Source organism: Thamnophis sirtalis, unplaced genomic scaffold (genome assembly GCF_051295495.1).
Source record: "Thamnophis sirtalis isolate CommonGarterSnake01/CBP01778 unplaced genomic scaffold, rThaSir2_p1.2 scaffold_13, whole genome shotgun sequence".
Taxonomy (NCBI): domain Eukaryota; kingdom Metazoa; phylum Chordata; class Lepidosauria; order Squamata; family Natricidae; genus Thamnophis; species Thamnophis sirtalis.
In genome coordinates, this window is record NW_028261393.1 from 18,566,718 (window position 1) to 18,579,916 (window position 13,199).

At 43.3% G+C, this 13,199-nt stretch overlaps 1 protein-coding gene across 4 annotated transcripts in view; it reads right to left on the minus strand.

Moving 5' to 3' along the window:
• Positions 1 to 13,199, minus strand: part of RPS6KA1 (ribosomal protein S6 kinase A1) — a 121,381-nt gene that overhangs the window by 30,430 nt on the left and 77,752 nt on the right. For all 4 annotated transcript variants that reach the window (XM_087728220.1, XM_087728218.1, XM_087728217.1 and 1 more), the window contains 4 exons: positions 9,003 to 9,119; positions 8,782 to 8,863; positions 7,732 to 7,812; positions 5,631 to 5,710 (listed from right to left, as the gene is read on the minus strand). In XM_087728220.1, the coding sequence (XP_087584346.1) occupies positions 5,631 to 5,710; positions 7,732 to 7,812; positions 8,782 to 8,863; positions 9,003 to 9,119 (360 nt within the window). The remainder of the gene's footprint in view (positions 1 to 5,630; positions 5,711 to 7,731; positions 7,813 to 8,781; positions 8,864 to 9,002; positions 9,120 to 13,199) is intronic.

A 13,199-nucleotide genomic window follows, 5' to 3' on the forward strand; every position in this document is an offset into this window, starting at 1 on the left:
GGCACAGGAGAAAAACTGACTTATGACTGGTCCTCACACTTACTATCATCGCAGGATTCCTGTGATTGAAACTCAGGTGCTTGGCAACCGACAGGTATTGGAGCAGTGGGTGGAGCTGCGGTGGCGCAGTGGTTAGAGTGCAGTACTGCAGGCTACGTCTGCTGATTGCTGGCTGCCAGCAATTTGGCAGTTTAAATCTCACCAGGCTCAAGGAGGGCTCAGCCTTCTATCCTTCCGAGGTCAGTAAAATGAGGCCCCAGATTGTTGTGTGGGCAATATGCTGACTCTGTAAACCGCTTAGAGAGGGCTGTACAGCACTGTGAAGCGGTATATAAGTCTAAGTCCTAGTGCTATTGCTATTGACGTCGGTTGCAGCAGCCCAGGTGACATGATTTTTTAGTAATAAATGGCCCGGCTTGCCTAGTAACTGGCAAAGTCAATGGGGAAAGCCAAATTTGCTTAAAGACCTTGATTCACTTAACAGCTCCAATAATTGGCTTAATGACTGGGGGGGGGGGGAGTCATAGAATTGGATGTGATTCATTTAACAACCACCTTGCTTAGCAATGGAAATTCCGGTCCCAATTGTAGTCATAAGTGGAGGACTATCAGTACTCTGTGAGGGTGTTGTCAGCCCTGAAGCCATTTGGGGAGCATCTTCAGGGCTGCCACAGTGGGGCTGGTTGGAGTTGTGGGAATGTTGAGAGGGGAGAGAGAGATAGCTGGGGGGGGATGAGTAGCCAAAATAACATTCTTTCCCATGGGAGCCAAGGACATTCTATCAGGTGTTGGAGGGGCATGGACAAGAGCCAGCTGGAGCTGGGGCTGCAGCCTGATTGTGTTCTGACCCAGGCTTCCCAAGAACATGAAGCAAACTCCTTGTCCTGACAAAAACTCATTTCATTAATTTACTGTGAATTCTGCTCATTCACATCCAGCAAAGTCTTTCCAGGGAGGATTTACAGTCACAGACCTTATCTGGCTTGGAGAGCTGCTAGGCCAATATCTGCAAAACGTGGCAAGGAGTCTCGGAGAGTCACGAACCAATTAAGCTAACTGTCTCCTGCAAACTCCACTCCCCTTTCGCTCCTTTTATTTCCTCTGGGGGAAGGCATTCATTGTCTACCTGTGGCCTTACTCCCAAGTTGACCCCTTTTCTTTAGCTGTTCCCTTCGTCTGGCAACTCTGCGCATGCGCACACTGGGAACAGGCTCCAGCTGCTCGTCTGCTTCACTGATGTCTGATTCTGAAGGCAGCTGATAACTGGCATACGGCTCTGGCCTCCTCTCTGCCTCCAACACAGAGCCCTCATCAGAGCCTTCCCCAGACTCCAGGACTGGCCCATGTTCCTCCCCAACCTCCTCACTGCCCGAATCTGCTGCCAGCTCTGCTGGAGGCCACAACACTGGGACTGTGACCTGATTGGGCCATGCGATAGACTTGTGACCTGGGAACAAGAACTTGGGGTTTTGATTTGGGTGGGGAAAACTCTGGGTGCTTCAGATTCAGTTTTTCACCAGCTATGCCAATATGACTTTCCTAATAAATCCATACTTTGAGGAAACTCTAGGCCTCAGGGTTTTTTTTAATTAAAAGTTTTTTTTTATTTTTCAAAACAGACACAAAAAATCCTCTTTCTTTATATACTGTAGAAAGCGTATCGGTTGGTTACAAAAAAAATTTGTCCGTTTCTTTCACAGTCACCCATGATTCATATTAATTATAGTCTTTTAAATCAAATATATTTGTACATATTACCATCATCCTACCCCCATTCTCATTTGACTATAATTGTTTAAACGTCCATCATAAAACATACCAAAACTCAAGACATAACCACATACCGGCGTCTCATTTGCTATTTCCAGTATCCCAATAACACTATTCCTTATGGCCTGGTCTAGCTAAACATCAATAACATTTAGTAACAAAGGTTTCTAATCTTCCTTTCCAAATCACTGTTTACAATTTACATCCAATTCGCCATGTTGTACCCATACCTATATATACATTGTTATCATTATCTCTCCTTTATTTGACTGTATCCATTATCATAATTTAGTTCTTTTTTTATTAATCTTTATGTGTAACCAAACCATTTCTCATCTTCCTTTCATAGGTACCATTCAACATTCATATCCAATTACTACTTGTTATACCAATACATATGTATACATTATTATCATTTTCAATTGTTTATTTAATCATATCTATTGTCACTAAATTTCACTAAGTCCAACTAGTTTTAGATTAAACACTTTCATCTATCAGCCTGTATCTTTCCAGTAGCAAACCAGTCTAATGTCTTCCGTCATTTGTGGCATCAGTCCTCTAATCGTCTCCTTAATCAAGTTTGTATGGACTTTTCTTTGCAACTCATTGTTTATTGATTCTCTCATGTAATTTTGATGCCCTTCTTCTTTTTCTTTAATCAGCTTGCCTTTAATTGTCAGTGTTGTTATTGATGGTGTTACTAATAAAATTTCTCCCTTTAAATCCATAAGTTCTTTTATTTTCTTCTTCTTCTGTGTCTTGCCATCTAGGGTAGGGTTCCCATCCATCTAGTTCTCCTTTCCATATTCCACTTTTTCCATTTCCAGACAGAAACCATTCACCATAGATGTCAGCAGATTTGATTTCTTTGTAGTTATTATTGCTTGGGACTCTACCCTCTATTTTTCACATTTGATAAGCATCTCCATCCTTTTCATCATATTTTTCTGTTAGGTGCTCTAATTTTTCAAACATTTTCTCAAATGTATTTGATAACTTCTGTAGGGCAAACATTATCTCTTGCAAGCTGACAGTTTCTCTCTGTTGTTGGAAATCGTGGCACGACATAACCGCGAACGTCAAAAGCGCGCCGACAACACCGCGGCGCTAAAACCGCGAACGTCAAAAGCACGCCGACAACAGCGCACCCACAACAGCGCGCCGACAGAAGCGCGATTTAACTTAAGGTAAGGTTTACGGTTAGGTTTAGGGTTAGGTTTAGGGTAGGTTTAGCGTTAGGTTTAGGGTTAGGGTTAGGGTTATTTTTAGGGTTATGTTACAGCGCGCTTCTGTCGGCACGCTGTTGTTGGCGTGCTGTTGGCGCGCTGTTTTGACGGTGCGGTTTTGTCACCGCGCTTTAGTCACACGCGCTTTAGTCTACCGCGGTTTTGTGGTGGAACCGTTGGAAATAAGCCATTGTTTCCAGCTGTTAAAACACTGCTACTCTGACTTGGAAGATTTTTACAAGGTTACACCTAGGTTCACCATGAGATCTCTGCTTAAGGATATACTTCAAAGGAACATTTGTATAAACAAATGGTGCTTTACTTCTTATCACTTTCTATAAACAAACTGTGAGACTTTAAAGTTCCAGACCAGGATAATCAGTAGTGAAAGTAAAAGTATTTTGTTTTCAGTACTCAAATTTCCAGTCTTCGAGTAGCAGTGTTATCTCTCTCTTTGTTGTTACAATTATTGCAATTCTCCTTGTTCTTTTTGTATCTTTTAATATTCCAAGTTAAAAAAAGTCAAATTCTTACATGAAATAGAGGAAAGAGTAAGACACATGTAGTGATGAATAAGGAGAAGTTTAGTCCATAGGTTGTGAAAATAATAGTAAAAATGGTAGAAGAAGAAAACTTGATCCATTCATTTCAAATGGTTTGCATAAATTCCATCCATGAAAATGTTTAAAAATTAAGATACCACACTGACCCAAACCATCCAAAGCTTAATTCCGCTGCTTATTTCTTTTATTCTTAGATTTAAATTAGCTTTAAGTTTTTTATAGGCAGGCTCTTTTAAAACAGATAAAAATTTCTCACCAGCTGTAAATACTTTCTCTTTCGTTTTCTTCCATTTTGGAGCTGTCCCTACTTCATCAGCCTGGGGGCTGAGCTTTTAACGCCAGCTGAGAGACATTCTCCTGCATCAATCAGGGACTTTGCGATGGCCCTGTGATCAGCAGAACGTAGTCTTCCTGTTCACTGTCTCTATGGGACGGTTTAGGTCCGATTGGACCACCCAGCGATAAAAGTATTGGCGGCGATCTCAAAGCATCGAGATCCGGCGACCATTTCGTAGCGACATAGGCTTCTCCTCTCAGGCCTCAGGGTTTTGATTGATTGGGTCTGTACCTTAGAATTCTGACAAGTGTGGGGGCTTGCATGTGTGGGCAGGACCATATTACAATAAGGGTCAGAAAAGTCAAGATGGCAGCTGTGATGGCAGGAACAAAGCCCACTGCTTTCTTATTATACACACTGTAGAGTTACAGTTGTCAGCATGACCTTTTTAACCCTGCATCTGTGATTATAAGGCTGTGGAATAAACAAGGACACTGTACTCTTGAGTTGTATTCTGCAGTGTAAGAATCCCTTTCCTCCTTTCTTTTAAACAATGTGTTTCAAAGACGATGGAGCAGTGATTGGATTAACCACAAACCCGATTTCTCAGCAAGCTCTCTTTTGGAGGGGGCGGGGGCAGGCTGAGAAGGGCAGAATTCTTAGAATACCAGCTGTTTTCCGGCACACAAGATCAACATTTCCATGCAACATTTTTGTTGCTACAGAAACTGGGCTCTCTTACCAGAACATGTGTCCTGCACCCAAGACCCATTGCCAACATGATTAATTTGAGAACCCATCCCACCCTGTCGAAGATAATCTCTTTTCTGTCTATTTTGTTAAAGGCACACGGTGTACTCCCTTGCCTCTACTTTGCAGGCAGGTCACAGAGAATGCATCAGTTTTAAAAGCATTGTTGGAAGTTGCTAAGCAGCAGGAAAGAAGAGGAAAATAGGGTAAAGAGAGCAGAGTCCTTATCAAAAGCTGTTCTGGTTGTTCCCTAATACAAGTAGTCCCCAACTTATGACTGCATTCTGGGTGCTCAGCAATCAGTCCCTATTTATGTCTGTTGTAGCAACCCACAATCATATGACTGTGATTCATGATCTTTTTGACATAACTCAGCATTTACTTCCAGTGTCAGGCCACAACTACCCCGTACCAAATCATAGGCTCATTTCACCAGGGTTCCAAGTAATACACCCATATTACACAGAACTCCTACCCAGATAAATTCATCAAAGAACAGTTTTATTTGGATATAACATATTGGCACATATGGTGAAAGCCGATTCTGAATGTTCCCCCAGTTTTCACCTAATTAAAAGTAAAAGTTTTCCTCCTTCCCCAAATAATCAGTCACATGGTCCCAATCAAGGTGTTGTCCAGTTGACTGGTAACTTCACTCTTCTTCTCTCCGACCACCTGTGGGAATGTCCTTGGTTCCCAGGAGAAAGTATTTTGTTTTGGCTACAAAGCCCAGCTATCTCTATTCCCCCTTCTCTATCCCTTAGCTCCAGTGTGGCAACACTGAAGCTTCAAAATGGCCTTGGCCAGGTCAGCTTCAGGGTTGACACATGGCGTCCGCTTAATGACTGTTGCTAAAAAGGCTGTAAAATGGGCTGCCTGGGGAATTATGGGAGCTGAAGTCTACTTCCTCTTAAAATTGCCAATCGAAAGACTGCTTTAGGTCAATGATGCCAGTATCCTTACAAAATCTCTATCTTGCAAATCCTACCTCCATTAAACAATGAACATCCCATAAGCCATGTAGCATGCAAATACACTCACCTCTTTGGAAAGGCGCATGAAGAGGTCCCCCCCTCTGAGAAAGTCGAGGATGAGGTACACTTTCCCTTCTGTTTGGAAAGCTGAAATGCAAGGCAAAGAACAGAAATCAGCATTCCCTAAACAATTGGGGCAGCCTTCTGCAGTGGTGGCCTTGCATCATGGAAGCTGGGGAAGGCTAAATATGCTAAACCTGAGGCATTCTTCCCCAAACTGCATGGCTTTCAGAGCAGAGGTGGTATTCAGCCGGTTCTGACCAGTTCTGGTGAACCAGTAGTGGAATTTTTGAGTAGTTAGGAGCAAATACCACCTCTGACTGGCCCCGCCCCCGTCTACTCTCTGCCTCCCAAGTCCCAGCTGATTGATTGGGTCTTCCTTTGTTGCCCTGCACAGGAGAATGGAGCTGGAAAGCAGGTTGATGGGGTGGGGAGGGAATGGGGACTTTGCAGTATCCTTCCCCTGCCACGCCCACCAAGCCACACCCACAGAACTGGTAGTAATTTTTTTTGGATCCCACTACTCTTCCAGACATATAATCTTCAACTTCCCAAATTCTCAGAAATGGCTATGCTGACAGGGGCGCCCTAGGAACTGAGGTTCATAGTGAAAATGCACATGCAATGACATCAGTGATGACATAGTCCTCGACGTACGACCACAAATCGGAACCAGAAACAATGCAGTTGTTAAATGGTGTCGTTCTGTTCTGTTACTTCTGTTCTATTTACACTCCTTTCATTTCTTCCTTTTTATTGTTCTAAGCCGCCTAGAGTAGCCCCAGCTAGGTGGCAAATACATTTAGCAAATAAAAAAAAATGATCATCCCATGACCACGCCTGATTTTATGACCGTTTTGCTGTGGTGGTTAAGCAAATCACATGATTGTTAAGTAAATCGGGCTTCCCCGGGCTTTGCTGATTGGAAGTCAGCTAGGAAACTTGCAAATGGTGATCACATGACACCCCCCCCGGCGCTACAACGATTATAAATACAAGCCGATTGCCAAGCGCCTGGACTGCAATCACATGACCACAGAGATGCTGCAACAAGTCATAAGCGTGAGGACCATTCATGAGTCACTTTTTTTCCAGCATTGTTGTAATTTTGAACAGTTGCCAAATGAATGGTTGTTAAGTCAAGGACTACCTGTACATAAGGGGTGGGATTCAGCCAGTTTGGACCGGTTCACGCGAATCAGTAGTTCCGGTGATTAGCTGGCGCCGCCCACCTGCCCCTGCTCTATTCCATCCTATATTTCCTTTGTTTGAAGCCCAGCTGATAGGCGCGGCAGAGCGGATTGCAGCGCCTCATCTGTTTTACTCACCGGGGCTGCAGCAGAAGGTAAGTTTTAGAGCTGTTTTGAAAGGAAGTGCGTGTGCACAGAGCGAACTTTGGCCCGTGCGTGAGCAAAGCAAACCGGTTGTTACACCAGTTGAATCCCACCACTTTTGTACATACATCATCATTAAAATTTTGTGGTCCCTTTGGCAAGAATTTTAGTGTTAATCTGGCAAGGTTGTTCATGCTTGTGTCATTTGTTCCTCCCAATTCCACATCCAAAGATGCCTATGGGCGCAATTTCTTTTATACTTTTAAGCAGCTTTTCGTAAGAATATGTTTGAAACATGTGTTGCTTTGCATGGAAAAGTCCTAGAATATTAATGTAATGCTTTTAATTTTTTTTAATTTATATTAAAGTTCATGTGGACTTGCTTGAGCAGAAAAGCAGGGCACACCAATAGTAAACAACGCATACTGTAAATCAGAGGTCTCCAAACTTTTTGGCAACTTTAGATTAATGGGCTGCAACTCCAGGAATTGCCTAGCAGCTGAGGAATTCTGGGAGTTGAAGTCCACAATTTTTAAAGTTGCCACGGTTGGGGACTCCCGCTGTAAATAAATAAACACCTCAACCAGAAAACCAACTGCATCTATGCTCATGCTAGTTGGGAACTTTAAATAATTACCTGTTCGGACTCTGCTCGGTCTCTGCTACTTGGTAGGGTGGAGACTCTGCTCTACCCTACCAAGTAGCCTACAAAAAAGTCACTTGCCTGTGATTTACTTTCCTCCACAAATCAAGAAGACGGAGCCTTGTACTCACCATAATGGAGTTTCACGATGAACGGGTGGTTTACTTCAACGAGAATATCTCTTTCCATTTTGGTTCTTGCACGGTCACGCACTATCAACAGAGAAGAGCCCAATTAAGGTGGAGTAGATCTAAAAAAAGTGCACAGCACCAGCCCCAAGACACAAGTGCAACCCAAAGTTGGCAACTTGTGGGCCATATCGGTGAAGCACGGAGTCAATCATTGTTTAAAGGAATATTATCAAACAGAGGCTAGAAGCAGGGATCTCCAAACCTGGCAACTTTAAGACTTGAAGTTGAAGTTGAGAGACCGCCTCCTGCCAATCACCTCCCTACGACCAATTAGATCCCACAGATTAGGCCTCCTCCGAATACCATCCGCTAGCCAATGTCAACTGTCGACCCCTCGGGGGAGGGCCTTCTTTGTGGCTGCTCCGGCCCTCTGGAACGATCTCCCCGTGGAGATCCGGACCCTCACCACCCTTCCGGCTTTCCGCAAAGCCACTAAGACCTGGCTGTTCCGACAGGCCTGGGGCTGACGAGTTCCCGGCCCCACTTAAACCGTTGTGGCTGTTGTTTCGTTTTAACTTGTTTGTCTTGTGTTCTGTTTGTATTCCCCTTCCCTTTGGTTTGTTAGCCGCCCTGAGTCCCTCGGGAATAGGGCGGCATACAAGTTGAATAAACAAACAAACAAGCCCACAAGTCTTGAAGTTGCCACGTTTGCAGACCCTTGGGTTAGAGGAAAGCCAAGTTAATGAATGTCCCGCATGTATTGTACTGGCCAATAAATTTAGATTCGTAAGCATGCAACCTGTTTCCCTGAAAATAAGACCTCCCCAGATAATAAGCCCAATTGGGCTTTTGAGCACATGCGCTAAAATAAGCCCTCCCAAAAAATATTGCAACACAGTAGCAGCCATGAGGTGACCACGCTCGCCGCCTCCTGCACCTCAAAAATGGTAAGATCTCCTCAAAAATAAAGCCAAGCGCTTATTTTAGGGGTCAAAATAAAAAAGAAGACCCTGTCGTATTTTTGGAAAAACAGGGTCAGGACCACCTCACCTTTCAGAGTTGCCTTCTTGAGGACCTTCATGGCGTAGAGGTGGCCGTTATCTGGTGGGGTGATTTTTCTGACAAGAAAGACCTGTGCAGAAAAGGTCTAGATGAGAAACAGCAACACATCTAGCAGAATTTTGAGGGGAAACAGAAACGGGAAGTAGTTTTGGAGCAATGTAATGTAAACACACACCGTTTACATTAAACTATGAACTATATCACCTCACCTTGCCAAAAGAGCCCTGTCCAAGAACTTTAAGGAGCTCAAACTGAGATGGGTCGGCCTTCTCGGAACCTTCTTTCACAAGGTATGTGATCGTATATTCTTGGACAGAACCTTCATTCTGAATGGGAAGGAAGAAAAAGGAAAACAAAAACAGGGTAAGCAAGGAGCTGGTTACATTACACTGGTGCACGTGCGCGCGCGCACACACACACACACAGAGTTAACTGCAAACGGAAAGATAACAAGCATCCAAAGATGCACATTGGCTCCAAGTTGGCAAAAAGTATGCCAATTCTTGTGACCCTAAAAATCAGGCATATGTTAGTAACCATACTTACCTTAAAATACAATAGCAGAGTTGGAAGGGACCTTGGAGGTCTTCTAGTCCAACCCCCTGCCTAGGCAAGAAACCCTACACTGTTTCAGACAAATGGCTATCCAATATCTTCTTAAAGACTTGTAGTGAATTGATTGAACTTGTGCATATGAAAATGCTCTGAGCATATAAGAAAAGAAGGCATGAATATTCAATGATAAATGAGAGACATACCAAGGCCGAAAGAAAATACAAAGGCAGATAGAGGAGGGAGTCATCCATTTAGCCTACATTACCATGCGACCCCTTCTGCCCACGGACAAACAGGAACACAAAGATGTTTTTGAAAGAAATTCTATTTGGCATTTGTTTCATTTCTTCCAGTTCAGGGACCAGGTGCACTTCATTTATGCAAAAGCAGGTAACAATAAGGTGCAATTAGGAGGAGAGACCAGGCAGGCTTGACTCACCAAGCTGCAGTTTTAAAACAGGCTTAAGTAAATGCATCTGTTTCACAAACTCCCTAGAAAGGATTTCTAGAAGGGTTAAGTGGGACAGATGGAATATTGGCACAATAGTTAGAAAGGGCAATTTTGGGAAGGTTTTGCTCATGATCAGCATCAGTAAAGTTGACCACAGGCTTGCCTTAAACCAGGGGTCAGCAACCTGCGGCTCTGGAGCCACATGTGGCTCTTTGATCCCTCTGCTGTGGCTCCCTGAGTCCCTGACACCGGTCGGTGCTACAATTTTGAGATAAGCTTCCAATTTGGGGGAGGGGGGGAGAGAAGCACAGCTTGCCAGGAAGAGACTCTATGGTAAGGGGCAGGTTTTCCGATCAGCTCCACAATTGATAGGGCTTTCGGTTAGGACAGGTAGAGGAAAAAGGATGTTGTGCTAGGAGGAGACTCTATGGTGGGGGGAACGGGATTTCTGGTTGGCTCCAGAATGGAACGGGGGGCTTCTGGTTAGGACTTTTGTGCCTTTTTGAGTGTTTATAGTTGCCGACCCCTGCCTTAAACGTACCACTGAGAAACTGTACGACCTGTGGAATGGCTCAGGGATTCTCGGAGCTGAAGTCCACAAGTCATACAAGTTGCCACAGTTGCCCATCCCTGCTCTTAGGGCTATCTTTGATTCAAGGTGGTGAAGCTTAAGCCTTATAGGTTGACCTGGCAGATAGCTTCAGTTTCTGAAGAGTCCTGAGTAATTAGATGTCCAACTAAAACGTCCTACAATGCCTCGGATTAATGTCATATCTGTCATATTTTTTAAAAAAATCAGGTTGTGTCAGAAGGAGTCAATTTGTTGATTTCATTATGCGCCATCCAGTTGATATTGTCCTTTTCAATAACCTGACAGATTATCCTGGAGAAGTTTTACCTCCATCTGGTGGCTTTCAGGCCTTGTAACAGTGGAACAGTTGCTACAGTAATTTGAGTCCCCCCACCCTTCTGGTGGTCTTTGTTTAGTTCCTTCCCTCCCATCCCCCAGAAAGAAATCTAGGTCTTTCAATAATGTATATAAAATATGATGGTTTGAAAATAGTAATTTATGCCTCAGGTGAAAACTATGGACTGCTTTGTTCTATGAGTCGTTAATTTTTATTTTTTTCCTGGCTATCCATAGCATTCTTGCGGGTCTTCTGAAACACCAAAGTTTAAAAAAACGTCAATATTCTTCCTTTCCCGCTTGTTCAAAATCCAACTTTCATTTCCATTTGAATATCACAACTCAAACTGATGCCGTCATGATTATGATCTTTGACGGCATAGCTGCATCACAGCCTCTTCTTCTTCGAGGACTTCATTGTTACCCCTTCAAGGGCTAGCATGGGTAAAGCCAGGGATGGGCTGCTATGGATTTGCCCAGGTTCGGGAGAACCTGTAGCTAACGCCTTCAAATCCCACCCCTTGCTGGCCCCACCCACCCTGCCCCTCTCAGGAGTCTCCAGTTTTGGCTGTAAGGTAAGAGCAGGGACCACACGGAGTCTCAGGTAGGGGAAACTGGGTCTTCCAGAAGTTCCCAAAGGCCAGAAATGGGCCTCTGGAGCCCAGGGAAGGCAGTTTTCTGCTCCCAGATGCTTGAGGAAAGCCTCCAAAGCCCGGAGAAGGCGAAAACAACAACAACAACAACAACAACAACAACAACACACACACACACACACACACACACACACACACACACACACACACGACATGGTGCAGGAGCCTGGCTAGGCCATGCCCACCCAGCAACCAGGCAGAGAACCCGTTGCTAAATTTTTTGAAGCCCACCCCTGGGTAAAGCTTAAAAAACATGATTTTGATGAAAATATGGAACAGCCATTTTCTACTTTAAAAAAAAGAATCCACAACAACAAGATAACATTCAGAAGCAGGTCAAGCAGAGGTGTCCCTGATTTACTGGAGTATGAAAAAGGGAAGAAGGCATAGCATAATTAGACTTACAAGTTTCTGCTATTACAGTAAATGCTAATAAAGATAATTTTAGTCTTCCTGTGGAGTTGATTTCCTGATCTGGTCTATTAGTGGGTAAACTAACAATCTATGTCATATTTCTTGACTGCTGGTTCTTTACTGTTGATAGTTGATCCTAAAAGACAGAAGTTATCTACCAGTCCAATATCTTTACTTTCAATGCTAAGGCTGGTTGCTGCACCTGTTGATCAGTTGGGGTTTCTATTATATTTAACTTCAGAAACCAAAGGCTTGATTTTTGGCTGCTCCAGTGTAAGCAGTTCAAACTAATGCCATCAAGGGCACAATTGGAAAAAAAAAATCATAAAATGATTCAGAGTGCAGATTGTGCAAGACACAGCAGAAACAGAAGATCTCATACTCAGCTTGTGCAAGAAGATTACACAAACTGACTATGAACAACAAGCCAAATGATTCATTGGAACATCTGTAAAAATTATCATGTTCCAGTTAATGAAAAAGTGGTAAGATCGCAGAGTTGAAAAAGTAGTTGAAAATGAGTAGATTAAAATATTGTGGGATTTACAAATATAAACTGACAAAGACATCTTAATCAATCAGTTGTGATTGAGAAGAAGAAAGTGTGGATAATTGATGTGGCAACACCAGGAGATAGTAGAATAGAAGACAAAGGATTAGAGAAAATTATAAAATATCAAGTTCTGAAAATTGAAAGATTATGGTATAAATCAACTGTGGTGCTCCCAGTGGTTATCGGCGTATTGAGGGACCTACAAATATTGGATGGTGCGTAGAAAATCTGCATATTGGCAAAATTTCCATCTGTCAGTTACTAAAAGTCACACCGCTTGAATCTGCACGTACAATATACCAATTCACTGTGACCTGTGAGGTTCTTAGAAAAAGCTCAATGCAAATGAAAGGCAACACCAGCTAAAGAACTGGCAGCTGTATATAATAATAATTTTTACTATTTTTAATCATTTTTACCAAATGCGATTGCGGGCAATGTTTACTGCTTTCACCGTATATGCACCTTGTACATGCACATGGTAGGACTGCAAGCTGCTTAATGCTGTCTGACAACTGGAACAGCATATAAATGTAGAAAAAATAAATGAAATTGTTGCATTCTTGCTTGGAGCGTTTTATCCATTAAAAGCCAGAAAGAAAATTAAATAGCAATAGCAATAGCAGTAGACTTATATACCGCTTCATAGGCCTTTCAGGCCTCTCTAAGCGGTTTACAGAGAGTCAGCATATTGCCCCCAACAATCTGGGTCCTCATTTTACCCACCTCGGAAGGATGGAAGGCTGAGTCAACCCTGAGCCGGTGAGATTTGAACCGCTGACCTGCTGATCTAGCAGTAGCCTGCAGTGCTGCATTTAACCACTGCGCCATCTTGGCTCCTAAAAAGAAAGAAGCCTTGCCATCTGTTGGAGA